General features: G+C 29.1%; 2 protein-coding genes across 2 annotated transcripts; one reads left to right on the top strand and one right to left on the bottom strand.

The window, feature by feature from the left end:
• The first annotated feature begins 208 nt into the window (after positions 1-208).
• LOC110709304 lies at positions 209-1,598 on the top strand. Its single transcript, XM_021887515.1, has 6 exons — positions 209-455; positions 565-646; positions 824-854; positions 981-1,160; positions 1,250-1,310; positions 1,394-1,598. The coding sequence occupies exons 1-6, from the start codon at positions 209-211 to the stop codon at positions 1,558-1,560; spliced, it is 768 nt and encodes a 255-aa protein (XP_021743207.1). The 3' UTR covers positions 1,561-1,598.
• Positions 1,599-10,835: 9,237 nt separating this feature from the next.
• Positions 10,836-13,175, bottom strand: LOC110709305 (protein FAR-RED IMPAIRED RESPONSE 1-like). Its single transcript, XM_021887516.1, has 4 exons — positions 12,727-13,175; positions 12,460-12,570; positions 11,514-12,381; positions 10,836-11,390 (listed from the first exon to the last, which is right to left on the bottom strand). Exons 1-4 carry the CDS (start codon positions 13,173-13,175, stop codon positions 10,836-10,838), a joined length of 1,983 nt encoding a protein of 660 aa, XP_021743208.1.
• Positions 13,176-14,327: the final 1,152 nt, after the last annotated feature.

Raw genomic sequence — 14,327 nt, forward strand, 5'->3', positions numbered from 1 at the left:
ATTGCAATAGTTAGGTATACATGAAATAAATTAGCTGTAACATTGGATAATCAAACGGCTTAACGGCTCATCTTATCCAAAATAAAAATAAAAAACCTTTCGTCTACTTAGCAAGGATGAGTAGGATTGACGCTTATATATTATGCGATACATAAACCTTATGAACACCACTCTATAAACCTTTCAACTTAAAATATTATCGATTACAATGACGGGCGGCATTATTTGTTTGTCATTAGACGTGGAAGCTAAAAGCAACGACATTGTTATTCATGATGCAAAGGAGGAAAACAAACTTGGGTTAGTTGCATTGAAAAAGCTTGGAAATCTTGGTGTTCAAAAGAAGTTGCTTGTTTTTGATTTGAATGGCTTGCTCATTCATCGTGCTCACCGTGGTAACAAGTCTGAAATCCCTCTAAACAGACAACCCGATGGGGTTTACAAACAACGCTTAGGTGTGTATTATTCGATAACTTAAACTTATTCTTGTAACATCTGCTCGTAAAAAAAAAGTGACTTGTGTTTAGAAAGTTATGAATATTTTTTGCATCTTTTCTTGTACAGTTTATAGGCGGCCTTTTCTTGAAGAGTTTATGAAATTCTGCCATGAAAGATTTGAAGTAGGAATATGGTCTTCTGCTAAAGAGTAAGTTTTTGTCAATTCATACATTGCGATCATGTATACCTTTTACAAATATGTGTAGAGAAATAAAGAATGTGACATATATATACGGTGATCAATATGTAGGGGTAATGTTGATGGTATCTTTGATTGTGCTTTCAAGGGATTGATGAGGAGCAGCTTCTTGTTTATTTGGGTTAGTCTTGCTATTCTTTCTATCCTTGTCGTACTCGTATGTCTTTTGCTTGATTATCTATAAGTAGACCATCGAAAAAATAATTATTCGAACCCTAAAGTCAAATTTAGTTAGTTTACAGTATCGGCTTGAATTCTAATCCTGAAATATGGGACATTGCAGGACCAACGTAGCTGTACTGACTCCGGGTTCAAATCAATGGAGAAAAAATACAAGGCTCTTTTTTTCAAAGAGCTCAAGAAACTTTGGCAGACCTCAGCTCCTTCAAAAGGAGGGCTTATTTATTCTCAATCAAACACTTTGCTGATAGATGATGAGCCTTACAAAGGCCTTCTGAATCCGGTAAATTACTGTTTCTTTAACTAGTAGTATATTCGACAAATCTATCTTATGAACATGCTAAAATGAAAGCGACAATATTGACCTTGCAGCCAAACACTGGCATATATCCCAACAAGTATGATGCAGGAAATTTGACTGATGATTTTCTTGGTAAGAAACTAAATCAAGTTTACAAAATACAAAGATTTTGGATGATTTATGAGTTTAATTAATTTGTTTCCGTTGTTGACAAGATCCGAAGAGGGAATTGTGTTCTTATTTAGAAGGCTTAGCACGTGCTGAGGATGTTCCATCATATGTCAAAGGGTATCGTTTTGGACAGCCTGCCATAGGACCCAAACATCCTGATTGGAACTACTATTCCAATGTTCTAAATCATGCAGGAGGTTTTCTGGTGTAACAGGTTAAATTTGATGTCAAAGGCAAAATATACAAATCAAAAAGACCCTTTTAGGATAAATTTGGTGAATGTAATTGGTGAAAATTCTGCTGTGTTTTGTAAATCTCTGTTGCAAAATTGGTCGTTATGATCGAGTAACATTGATGGCTATTATTATCAACTTAAATTACGGTATTGTGCTAAAATTACATGTTTTGTTTTATGATGTAAAATGCAGTAGGGTATAATCTTTCAATTTGTGGAGTAATGTATAGGCAAACAAATTGAAGTGGTTACAGATTGGCATGGTTATTGGGCCGGTTGAATCAATACGGGTTAGTAACAGGTTAGATCATAAGTGGGTCACTCGCATATACTTAGCTGCATGCTTGTGCAGCTAGAATGGCTGCAATAGCTAAAAATGCATGCTTTACTGAATGAAATACAGCCCAGTCAACGTTCAACCTAATTCAACAGTGTTCTTCGCGCCAACATAACACTTTCCTTTTTTCAAAAAGTTTTGTTTCCTTCTTTTTAAATTCTCTATATGATCTTTTCTTTTCTATAATAATTTAGATCCAAATTATCATCAAAATTTATCTTCTTATAATTTTTAGGAAAATGCTATACATAACCATCAAAATATAAACATTATTTACACTGATTTACGAGTGTTTTTGTCATGAATTCCTAATTTTATACAATTTCCAATAGTATATTTAATGCTTATATATAGCCCTTAGGGCTACGTATAACATTACCCTAATTTTTATTATAATTTTCTTCTCTTTTTTTCCTCCTTTATTCTTCATTTTCTCTCTTTGTTTTAATTTTTTTTCTTTTCTTTTTTACTTTTTTAATTGAATTTGTTTCTTACAACATGGAATTAGTTGTTATTCCGGAAGAGATCATCAATGCAGGTTAGTATTATGTTTTGTTGATTTGTAATTAGGTTTTTTTGAGGTTAGTTTCAGTTGTACTCCCTTCGTTTTTAAATAATTGCTCTATTTCTTTATGCGCGGAATTTTAGGAGAAATCTGATAAAGTAATAAAATATGGAGGTAGTAGAGTAGGTGGTAGAATAAAATATGATTCATGGTAAGCCCACTAGGTGAAAGACATTAATTAAATATTGTAAAAAGCTTTGCAAATAAAGAAATAGAGCAAGTATCTAAAAACAGCCAAAAATAGAATGTGGAGCAAGTATTTATAAACGGAGGGAGTAATTGTTTTTTGTTTACTTTCTATGAATTTAATTTCATCTGATTTTTGCTTAGGTTTGATCAATTTGATCTATTATGGATTTCGATTTATTATGAGGTGATTTTGTGATTAATTTCTGTTGCCTTTTTTCTGATTTCGATTTTATCTGATTTTGAATTCAATTGCATTTTGTTAGATTTTTTGTTAGCTTTGATGAATTCGATCTATGTATGAATTTTGATTTAATTCATACGTAATTTGTTTAATGTATGAATTGAATTTCATTTGATTTTTGGTTAGCTTTCATCAATTTGTTCTATGTATGATTTTCAATTTATTATGAATTGATTATTTTTATTAATTTGGATTTAATTTCATATGAATTGGATTTTATCTAATTTTCTAGTTAATTACTTTGAAAAGACAACTTATTTTATGAAATGCATATGTTCATATTTTTTGTGCATATGTTCATATTCTTTATGCATTCACTAAGGAAAACAATTAATATGTTTATATTTTGAATGGTTATCTTCACTTTTTGAAATGCATGTGTTCATATATTTTATGCCTATGTTCACTTTCAGAAAAGCATGCCTATGTTTATATATCTATTCTAAATACATGTGTTCATATATTTTATGCCTATGTTCATTTTATGAAAAGCTTATGTTCACTTTTAGGGAACCTAAGCTAAGCATATGTTCTTATTTTGCTTGATTAACTATGTTCACTTTCTGAATTCATATATTCAAATTTTTTTATGCATATGTTAATATTTTTAATACATATAATGAGTATGTTTTATAATCATTTTATTATTTATTTCTTCAATTTTTTATGTTCATAATTAAAGGCCTTAAATAAATAATCAAAACAATTTTCTACAAATACAAGTGAAATAAATGTAAATAATCTAAACATCAATTACATTAATTAACAGAATAGTTTCGAAGAACAGAGTTTTGAAAAAATCAGATAAAAATTCACATGAATTCGGACAAAGATCAATGAAAATTTACTTTTTCTTGAGATAATCTTTTTTATTTTGCATTGCTTCTCGTATATTCATTGTTGATTTTTCATTTTTTAGTGAAGTAAATCTTGTAGAGGAGAGAGAATGAAATTTGGTGAGAAAAAAATAAAAGAAATTAATTACAAAATTTTATTTTTGAAAATTAATGAGAAGTAAAACGTATTGTTTTAAAAAAAAATTGAAAACCAAAATATGGTAGACTAACAGTTATAAATTGATGGCTTTAGAGTGGGTCACGTTTGGGAAGTGAGGGTTTGGGTCGTGTTTTCGTTTAGAGCGAGATTTGCAACTAGACTTCATTATTGGGCCGGTGTTGCATGTAGAATAGCTGCACAAGAGCACATATTCTTATGTGCACACTCATGCACCTAGAAATAGGTGTAACAACAGCACAATATGAACATTAGCTTTTCAGAAAGTGAACATTAGGTTTCTTCTCCTTTATTTTTTATTTTCTCTCTCCTATGTTATTTTAATTTTCCCCCTTTTTTACACTTTTTTGATTGAATTTGTTTCTTACAACATGAAAGTAGTTATTAAGTATGAATTTTTGTGTGAATTTCGATTTTGTGCCTTAATATCGATTGATTAAGGTATATACGAATCTTTGAATTGACAAATTCTACTCTATTTTTCTCCTTCCTTCTTTAATTCCTTTTTCCTCTAGTTTTTTTTTCTATTTTTCTCGTTTTTTCGATTTAACGATTGAATATGTTACTTACAATATGGAATTGGTTGTTTATTTGATTTTTTGAATTCATATGAATTTTTTTTTTTTAGCTTCGCTCATTTCATTTGTGTATGAATTTCATTTGATTTTCTGCATTTTTTTTATCAATGAACATAATTATGCAAAATATGAACATATGCATAGGTTCCCTTAAATGTGAACATTAGCTTTTCAGAAAGTGAACAAAAGCATAAAACATATGAACATATGCATTTCAGAAAGTAAACATAACAATTCAAAATATGAACGTAAGCATTGGTTTCCTTAAAGTGAATATAACCATTTAAAAGGTGAACATATGCGTAAAAAAATATGATCATATGTATTTAAGAGAGAGAAGATATGCATAAACAGACTTAATGAGAACAACGAATATTTACTATGAATATTTACATTATGAACATATAAAATATTATTATGAACATAAAAAATTGAAGAAACAAAAATAATATGATTATGAAACATATGCTTCATAATTCATGAACATATGAATTCAAAATATGAACATATGCATTGGTTCATTTTTGAATGCGTATGAACATAATTAAGCATTTCAGAAGGTAAATATATACATAAAAAAAATATGAACATATGAATTTAGAAAGTGAATATAAGCATTTCAGAAAGTTTACAAATGGATTCAAAATATGAACATAAGAATTCAAAATATATACATATGCATTTTGAAATGTGAACATAAAATATCCGTTTGATTTCACTAATTTTTTTGACAATTCCAATAATAAATTTCGAACAATATTCAAACAAAATTAAGTGATACTCATATAAATTCAAACAAAATTAAGTGAAATTTACATAAAATTGCCTTTTTGGGGAGGATCCTTTTGATTTTGCATCTCTTTCCTAATGTCCATCAGTTTTTTAGTGAAAGAATGAAATAGAGGAGAGAGAAAGTGAAAAAGAGGAGAGAGAAAATCATATAGAAAAAGAAGATTTTTGAGTTTGGATATGACGTTATATTTATTGGGTGTAGGGGTGTCTGTTCGGTTTTCGGTTTGGATTTAGTCCAAATCCGATCCAATCCGAAATATAATTCGGTTTTCAATTTTCCAATCCGATCCGATCCGAATTTCTCTCTTGATCCAATCCGATCCAATCCAAATTAAAATTTGGTTATTTGGATCCGATTCGAAAATCCGAATTATAATACATTATTTTTTAGCGCCTAATAGAATTATAAAAATAAAGCTTTACTATAAATAAAAGTCTTCAAAATCATGATTAAAATAAATAGTTCAACGTCAATTCATTAATTAATTAATACAAAGTCTCTCTAGTTTATTTTATGTAGTAGTAAGTATTTGAGCTAAACTTCAAAATATACAGAAATCCATATTTATACAAGCTTAATTTTATAATTCGGTTTTCGGTTTGGATTAGATCCAATTAGGGTCAATCCGATCCAATCTGAAAATAAGAATTTCCAAAAAATCTCAATCCGATATTCGATTTAAAGTTCGGATCCGATCCGAATTGATAATTCGGTTTGGATTGGATTGAATTTCGGTTTTTATCCAAATTATGGACACCCCTAATGGGTGTGGGTGGGTGTGTTGCAGTTTTCGTGTTTTTTAGTTTTAGGGCTTTTTTTAATTGGATTGTGTGTAATTAGGCTTTTGGGCTACGTTGTTACACCTATTTAAGGTGCAAAAGGGTGCACCTTAGACTAATTGGCACAAGGGTGCAACTTAGATCAATTGGTGAATAACTTAATAATTGGCCAAAGTACGTAAATTGGGCTAAAAATATATTGGGATATAGGTTATCGTTATAACTATATTTAATTTAGATCTATATTAACACTAGTCATTGCATATGCTGATGTACGACAACCAAGCAAGTTTGATAGAATTGGGGGAGAATTCACCGTATGACCATTAGGTCACAAATTCAAGTCCCACCAACTATAATTGATTTACCTTTTCTTTTACTCTCAAGTAACCCGTGAGAGGTGCCGGTTCAGTAGACTCCCTCCGTCCCAGAACATATGAGACGTTTCTTTTTTTCTCTATTTATGTATTAGCTTTGAATATATATTTTTATTAACAAAATAAAAACATATTTTATTATTAAATATGTTGATAAATAGGTATTATTATAAAGTTTTATACTACAACTTTTAAAACAATTTTTTTTTTATATTTAATTATATAAAAATAAAGTCAAAGTAGTGCATTGACATGTGTGAAATATTTAACTTAACGCTATATCTATATATATATATACATATATATATATATATATATATATATATATATATATATATATATATATAATATATATATATATATATATATATATATATATATATATATATATATAGGACCAGGTTATAATGAGAACCTATTCTAGAATAGGAACTAGGAACAAATCTGGACCGTCAGATGTAGGAGAAGAGGCGCGCGATCTGACGGCCCATATTTGTTTAGACAAATTAATTGCGAAATTCAATTCAGGCGCCTTTTCTCTCTCCTCTCTCTCTCTCTTTCGGCAATTTTCTCTCTCTTTCCGCGATTTTCTCTCTCTTAATCGCCATTTTCAACTGCAAAAACCTTCGAAAACCGCCATAACCGTAAAATCAATTGCTCAATTTTTCTATATAATTACAATTTCATGTTCTACTGTCTACATTTTTTAATTTCGGAACAAAAATTTTCGAAAATTGGCGAAAATTGACGAATATAAGGTATTTTATCACAACTTCGAAGTTCATACTATTTTGTTTATTTTTGTTGCTATTTTATACTTATTTTTGTATTTTTTTGCTTGATTATGTTAGATTTGAAGTAGCAGAATTTGAATCCGAGAAATTCGAAGTTCAAATTTAGTGTTTTCAGTTCGATTTCTTCATAATAAGGTATTATCGCAAATTAGTTCATTTTTGTTCAAATTATGATTTATTTACTTATAGTTTCTGTGCAAATTTGTTGTAATTTAGGTTAATATCGACATGCATGTGAAAATTATTCAAAGTTTTAATTATATTTGTTTTTTTTTTTTTTTTGCTTGATTATGTAAGAATTGAAGTAGCAGAACTTGAATTGGAGAAATAATTTTAGGCTAAAATCGACATGGATGAGAAAATTATTCAAAGTTTTACATAAATTAATATTTGGTTTTTCATAAATTAGGTATAAAATTATAGTAAAGCGTTTTTGAAATAACATTTGAAAAACTTTAGATCTGTTTATATTTATGAACTTAAGTAATTTTACTTAAACTCATACTAATTTAGAATAATTTTGGTTAATTTATGAGTAATATTTGAGTGCATTATTGTTGATATAGTACTTCTTTTCTACTATTTGAGTTTCAGAAATGTGCTAAAAGTAAATAAAAGATTATTAAAAGTAGATAGAAATTAAAAGTAGTTGTTTGAGTTTTTATAGTTTTGAGTGCATAATTTTTTAAAAGTAAATCGAAATTTGTTAAAAGTAGATAGAAATTTGTTAAAAGTAGACAGAAATTGCCTAAAAGTAAATTTATTAATTGTTACTGAATTACTATGAAATCTATAGCTATTGTAGCTTGTGCATAAATCAATAAGTTAATGTGACTTTTGTATAATGGCTTGTGTATAACATAACAAAAATGATGATAATCATTGCTCATTTCATTACCATATACATTATTCTTGGTCATCTCATATTTGTTTTGAATTGTTTACATATTAAAATGGCCAAAACTACAAAGAAAAAACCTGCAACAAAACCAGATCCAGCAAAGGATATTGCTGCAGCAAAGAAGGCTGCTGCAAGTAAAAAAAGTTACTGCAATCAAGAAATCTTCAGCAACCAAGAAATCTCCCGCGGCAAAGGTGACTCCTAAAGCCAAGAAAGTTCCTGCAAATACAAAACAATCTCCAATTAAAGGTATATAATATAAAGTAAATGGAGACTGTTATAAAGTAAATAGAAACAGTTATAAAGTAAATCATTTATCTGTATAAGTCCGTGTTACAAATTTAAAGATGCATACTATTACATAATTGAATATAAAAAGTAAATCCTTAGTGTAGTAACGTAAATAAAAAAGCTTATAGAGTATATATATATGTTTTAAAAGATTTTTAATATGTCTATACTTATAAACTGATTGTGTTAACTAAATGTAATAGGTGCTAAGCTTCAAAAGATTTCAAAAAAGCAAATATTGATAAAGAGAAGAATTAAGGAACTAGAAGCATCAAAAGGTTCATAAAAGTTTATATAATTAAATTCATTTGTTATGTATTATATTGCACCAAGGTATTACATAAAAGTAAATGAAGATTGATATAAAGTAAGTACAAATTGTTATAAAGTAAATAGAAACTCTTCTAAAGTAAATGAAGATTGATATAAAGTAAGTACAAATTGTTATAAAGTAAATAGAAACTCTTCTAAAGTAAATGAAAACTGTTTTAAAGTAAACTGTTTAGAGTAAATCATTAAATGTCTATGGTGTTTATTGATAATTTTAATATAGTTAACAAAAATGTTTATAAAGTAATATAAAAGTTTTCAAAGTTGGTTAACATGTTTAAACAAATTATAGGAACAAAGAAAAGGGTAAAATCTAAAGTGAAAGATAGCAATTATGAACTAGAAAAAGATCAGAATGAGGATTCTGATGGTTCATTAGAAGAAGACAGAAAAAAGGGAAAAGCTCATTTAAAGAAAAGAATGAAGCTTGACAATTTTGAGCTTGATGTACATGAAGTTATTGATGTTAATGATGATGGTAATCTGGAAATCAAGAAAACACACTGCAGACTCAATGTAGTTGTTGATTTAATTAACGATTTTAGAGAGTAGCAAAAAAAAGATGTCATAAGTATTGGTTTTGGAGGACTACTTAAACTAAAGTTAAGAAGAATTTCAACAAAGATGCTTCCATGGCTTTGTCAGTTACATCTTATTAGATTTGGTACAAGTTTAGGTGAGTTTAATAACCGGTCAAATTACATTCAAGTAAAGTCAATAATTAATGGTTAGAAAATTATTAACCCAAAAAATGACACAAAACCCAAAATTAACCCAACCCAACCCATACCCGACTCAAAAATGGAGTTGACCTTATGTTGACCAAACACCCGAACTCACCTGACCCGAAGTTGACCAACTCGAATTTGACCCGAAGAGTTTGACCCGAAGTGTTTAACCAACCCGAACATGATCCGAAGTGTTTGAACTGAAGTGTTTAACCAACTCGAATGTGATCATACAACAAAATAGGGATGGGTCAAGTCTCCTACTTCATTTGCCTCGCTAACATCTGGCCTATGTTGATCGAATTACAATCGGCCTTACATCTTATTAGATTTGGTGGAAGTTTAGGTGAGTTTAATAACCGGTCAAATTACATTCAAGTAAAGTCAATAATTAATGGTTAGAAAATTAACTCATTCTATAATTTTAGTCAAATTTGGTTCAAGTCAATAATTTTACGGGTTATAATCAAGTTGAAATCACCAAGTCAATAATATATGGGTTACATTTGGGTCGGGTCATTTACACGTCAATTCATGTTCAAAATTGGTATCTGACTTGGTACAAGTTTAGGTGAGTTTGATAACTGGTCAAATTACATTCAAATAAAGTTAATAATTAATGGTTTAAAAAATTAACTCATTTTAGAATATTAGTCAAATTGGTTCAAGTCAGTAATTTTATGGGTTATAATCAAGTTGAAATCACCAAGTCAATAATATATGGGTTACATTTGGGTTGGGTCATTTACACGTCAATTCATGTTCAAAATCGGTATCAAATACTCTTGTCAACTCGGGTTCCATGAAAAATGTGACAAGTATTTTAGAACAAAAAATGGATATGGTAACAAGTATTCTAGGACAAAGGGAATAATACAAGAAATTATCTTTAATTTTGTAAGTAAGAACATTATATAAATCAAATAATTCATATGATATAAAATATGATAAAAGTAAATGAAATATTTCATAAAGTTAAAGTATAATAGCTAAAAGTAAACAAACTAAACTTAAGTTATGTAGTACAATTACTTATAGTAAATGTAAAAATATTACAATAATAAATAATATTTTCATTAAATCTTAATCTTGATCTTGATCTTCCAAAACATCTTCTAATTTCTAAGTATTAAAATAACTGCACAAAAATAAACATCAGTTATTTGTCACAAATTAAAGTAAATAAATTAGAATGTAAAGTAAATAAATTACAACTTAAAGTAAATAAAAAAAGGTAAAGAGGTAAAATACCAAATAAAAAAATACCAAATATAATAACACCTGCACAAAATAAAAAGTAAATGAAGTTACTTTTAAAGTAAATAATTAGAAGTTTAAAGTAAATAAACCACACTTAAGAGTAAAATGCCTAAAAGACTACTTGTTTGGACAGTTTCTACTGTCATGGGAAACACCAGCCCACAAGCTCTACAAGTTCTGCCTTTTTTAGATTTTTCTTCAGTAGCTATTTCTTTTGCACTCTTCAACCTCTTTGAACTTCTGGCAGAACCTTTATTAAGACACTGATTTGGAGGCAAGACATTTACATCAACTTCATTTGACCCAACCAAAACTTGAATATCAGCATCTTTCACCTCTTTTGAACTAGGTGCATTTTCAGGATTATTCTTTGATATCATCTGCTCCTCAAATGAAGATAATGTCCTAATAAGCTCAGATAAATCATCCTCATATTGGTCAGTTAAACTCACACAACTGAAAATCTTGGACCATACATCACTGACCAATTGCTTCTTCTTATCATACTTAGAAGCATCATCCATTGCAACATCTATGACAGAAGCTTTCTTTAGAACATCTTTTCTCCAACGATTCAAGATATAAGCATCAGGAATTTCTCGTATACACTTGCCTTTCATAACAAACAACTACATAAAACACCTTGACTCTCAAACATTCTACAAGTACAACTTGACTCGTATGTTGCCAAGTCAAAATTTACATAAAAATTTTCCTTTTCTCATGATCAATAGTAACAGAAAACTCCACACCATCTCCATACAGAGAACTACAACTTTCAACACCACATGAAAACAGGCTTCCTGGCATTCTTCTTGAAAATCATAAAATATGCAACGAGTATAAACAACAACATCATGCTTTTCCAAGTGTAAATTAGTAACCAATTGAGGCTCAAGTTTATTAAGCATGTACAACTCATCCTGTTCATGCCTTTGAGCATCCAGAGCAGTTTCATAACGGACAAAGAATTCAACACAAGTCACATGAGGGTTTGTAAAATTACAAAAGAAATTGTTTTCACCTTCAGACCTAGATGTAGAACACAGTAACCCACCCATAAATAGGTCCCTAAAATATGCAAGAATCCAAAGATGTTTAATCTTGAACATGTATGCAAACCACTCATGATCAACAAGGTTAAACTCCTCCATAACACTATTCCAGTCATCAACAAATACACGAGGATCAATCTCTCTATCCCAAACTAATGCACTTAACTTTTTTAGGAAATCAATTTCATTACAAAAAGCAGTTTCAGCCTTTTCAGGTACCTTCCTCATTATGTGCCACATACATAGCCTATGTTTAGTCTTGGTAAAAACCTTTTCTATGGCAATACCCATTGCATGATCTTGATTAGTGATAATACAAGAGGGTTCTCTTCCCATACACTTCAAAAAAGTTTGAAATAGCCACACAAAAGAATCTATGTCTTCTTTAGAAAATAGAGCAACACAAAATGTAACACATCTCTTGTGATTATCAACACCAGTAACAAGACAGAAAACCAATGAATATTTATTTGTATCATAGGTAGAATCAAAAGATAAAGAGTCCCCAAATAATTGATAATCTCTTCTACCAATAGCATCAGCCCAAAAGACACGAGTCAAATGCCTACTTTAATCAACACAGTAATCAAAATAATAACCCCCTTTACTAGTTTTCAATTTTTGTTCAAGGTTCTGAACAAACATTGCACCATCAACATTAGAGATATAAACTTTCAAGTCCCTAGAAAAATTTTTGAAATCATTTTTACTGCCCGTGACATTTTGAAACCCAACACAAAGTTCTTTCATGATCCTATAAGACATAACAACCCCTATATTTAACTTTGAGTTGTCAAAAATAAACTTCTTATGAGCAAAATTTAAACCAACTTCATGTTTAGTAACCTGCCTAGTAATAGGTGTATAAAAAGGGTGAGAATGTTATTCATAAAAACAATACACCATATACTTCCCACCAGTACAAAACCTAAATTTTATCTTAGCAGGACAACTAACTCTCTTCACAGTCATTCTCTTTAAACAAGCACCTTCAACTTGTTTACCAGGTTTTTTGTTATTTGTCACATACCCTTCTTTGCTACATAATAAATATTTAATTATAGTAACTCCTTTACCAGTAGGATCATTCTTATTCTTTTGTGATTTAGTAGTACTAGAACGGACTTTAAATCCACACTCATTAGCATATTTGTAATAAAAGGCAATACCATCTTGAAGGGTATCAAATATCATTCCAACAAAAGGTTTGTTTTCAGAAGAACATGCTATATACTCTTTATCACCTCCAGAATTATAATATATTTTAGGAAGCAAAGGCTGAGTGGGTGTTTTAAAAATTCTTACATTGTTATCTTCAGTAGTGACAAAAGAAGACCAATATTCTATGCTTTCAGACATGTTCCTGAAAAGTAAATGAATAGAAGGAAAAAGTAAATAAACAATAAATAAAAGTAAATAAACTATAACTAAAAGTAAAAATATTTTTAAAAAATATGCTCTCGCTTTCAGACATGTTCCTGAAAAGTAAATGAATAGAAGGAAAAAGTAAATAAACTATAACTAAAAGTAAAAAATATTTTTAAAAAATATACTAATAAAAACTATTAGAGATATACTAAAAAATAGATGACTCAAAGCATAAAGTAAATAAAAAAAATTAAAAAACTTGAAGAAACTAAAAAACATGAAGTTATAAGAATTAAGTAAAACTAATAATGAAAAGTTAATGAGTGAATGCAAAAAGTAAATTTAAAACAACAATAAATTATACTACTAGATTAATAACAGCAAGCAATATAGCAACTATATGCAGAAAACAACTACATTAAATCCGTAAGTGTAAAACCATAAAATAGGAATTAAAAAACCAATATCGTAAAAATAAAACCCAAAATCAAACAGTAAATTGTATAGAATAATTCAAAGAACAATTAATAAGCAAAAATTAAGAAAAATTACAATAAAAACCCTAAATCGAAAAACTCAGCTCAAAATAAACAATGAAATCAAAATAAACAAACAAAATACAAATATAATAAGAAAATTACCTCAATGAATGGAAAAAACTGAAGAATACGATGTAATAGAAGATCAAAATCGAAAAATCTAGGCAAAAAAATTCGCAAAGTCGAAGAACTCAAATCCACGGCGGAGAAATCGATGTTAGAGAGAGAAAATGAGGCGCGTAGAGAGAGAAAACGAATGGAAGAGAGAGAGAAAAAAGGAGGTCATTCATTTTGGCAAAATTACCAAAATGCTATTACTGAAATGAAAAATGCGGGTAGGATGTCAATCATTGGATCAAGGACGATCAACGCACCAGATTAGTTCCTAGTTCCTATTCTATGCTTAGGTTCTCACATGATCCCATTTCTATATATATATATATATATATATATGTGTGTGTGTGTGTGTGTGTGTGTGTGTATATATGTATATGTATATATATATGTATATGCTCCGCCCACGGTTATCTGCACCAAACGTCCTTTTTGCGGAAACCTAGGTAAAATTTCTTAAACTAGATTAATGTAAATTAAGAGGACAAAG

The sequence above is a fragment of the Chenopodium quinoa genome, unplaced genomic scaffold, assembly GCF_001683475.1.
Source record: "Chenopodium quinoa cultivar QQ74 unplaced genomic scaffold, ASM168347v1, whole genome shotgun sequence".
Taxonomy (NCBI): Eukaryota; Viridiplantae; Streptophyta; class Magnoliopsida; order Caryophyllales; family Amaranthaceae; genus Chenopodium; species Chenopodium quinoa.

Bases quoted from the DNA above. Each gene is read 5' to 3' on its own strand.
- LOC110709304 (XM_021887515.1), top strand. From the start codon at position 209: ATGACGGGCGGCATTATTTGTTTGTCATTAGACGTGGAAGCTAAAAGC. The intron at 456-564 runs GTGTGTATTATT...TTTCTTGTACAG, and splicing joins GGTTTACAAACAACGCTTAG to TTTATAGGCGGCCTTTTCTT. The intron at 1,161-1,249 runs GTAAATTACTGT...TTGACCTTGCAG, and splicing joins ACAAAGGCCTTCTGAATCCG to CCAAACACTGGCATATATCC.
- LOC110709305 (XM_021887516.1), bottom strand. From the start codon at position 13,175: ATGTCTGAAAGCATAGAATATTGGTCTTCTTTTGTCACTACTGAAGAT. The intron at 12,571-12,726 runs GTATATGGTGTA...TATGTCTTATAG, and splicing joins AGGTTTTGTACTGGTGGGAA to GATCATGAAAGAACTTTGTG. The intron at 12,382-12,459 runs GTTTGTTCAGAA...TGATTAAAGTAG, and splicing joins TCTAATGTTGATGGTGCAAT to GCATTTGACTCGTGTCTTTT.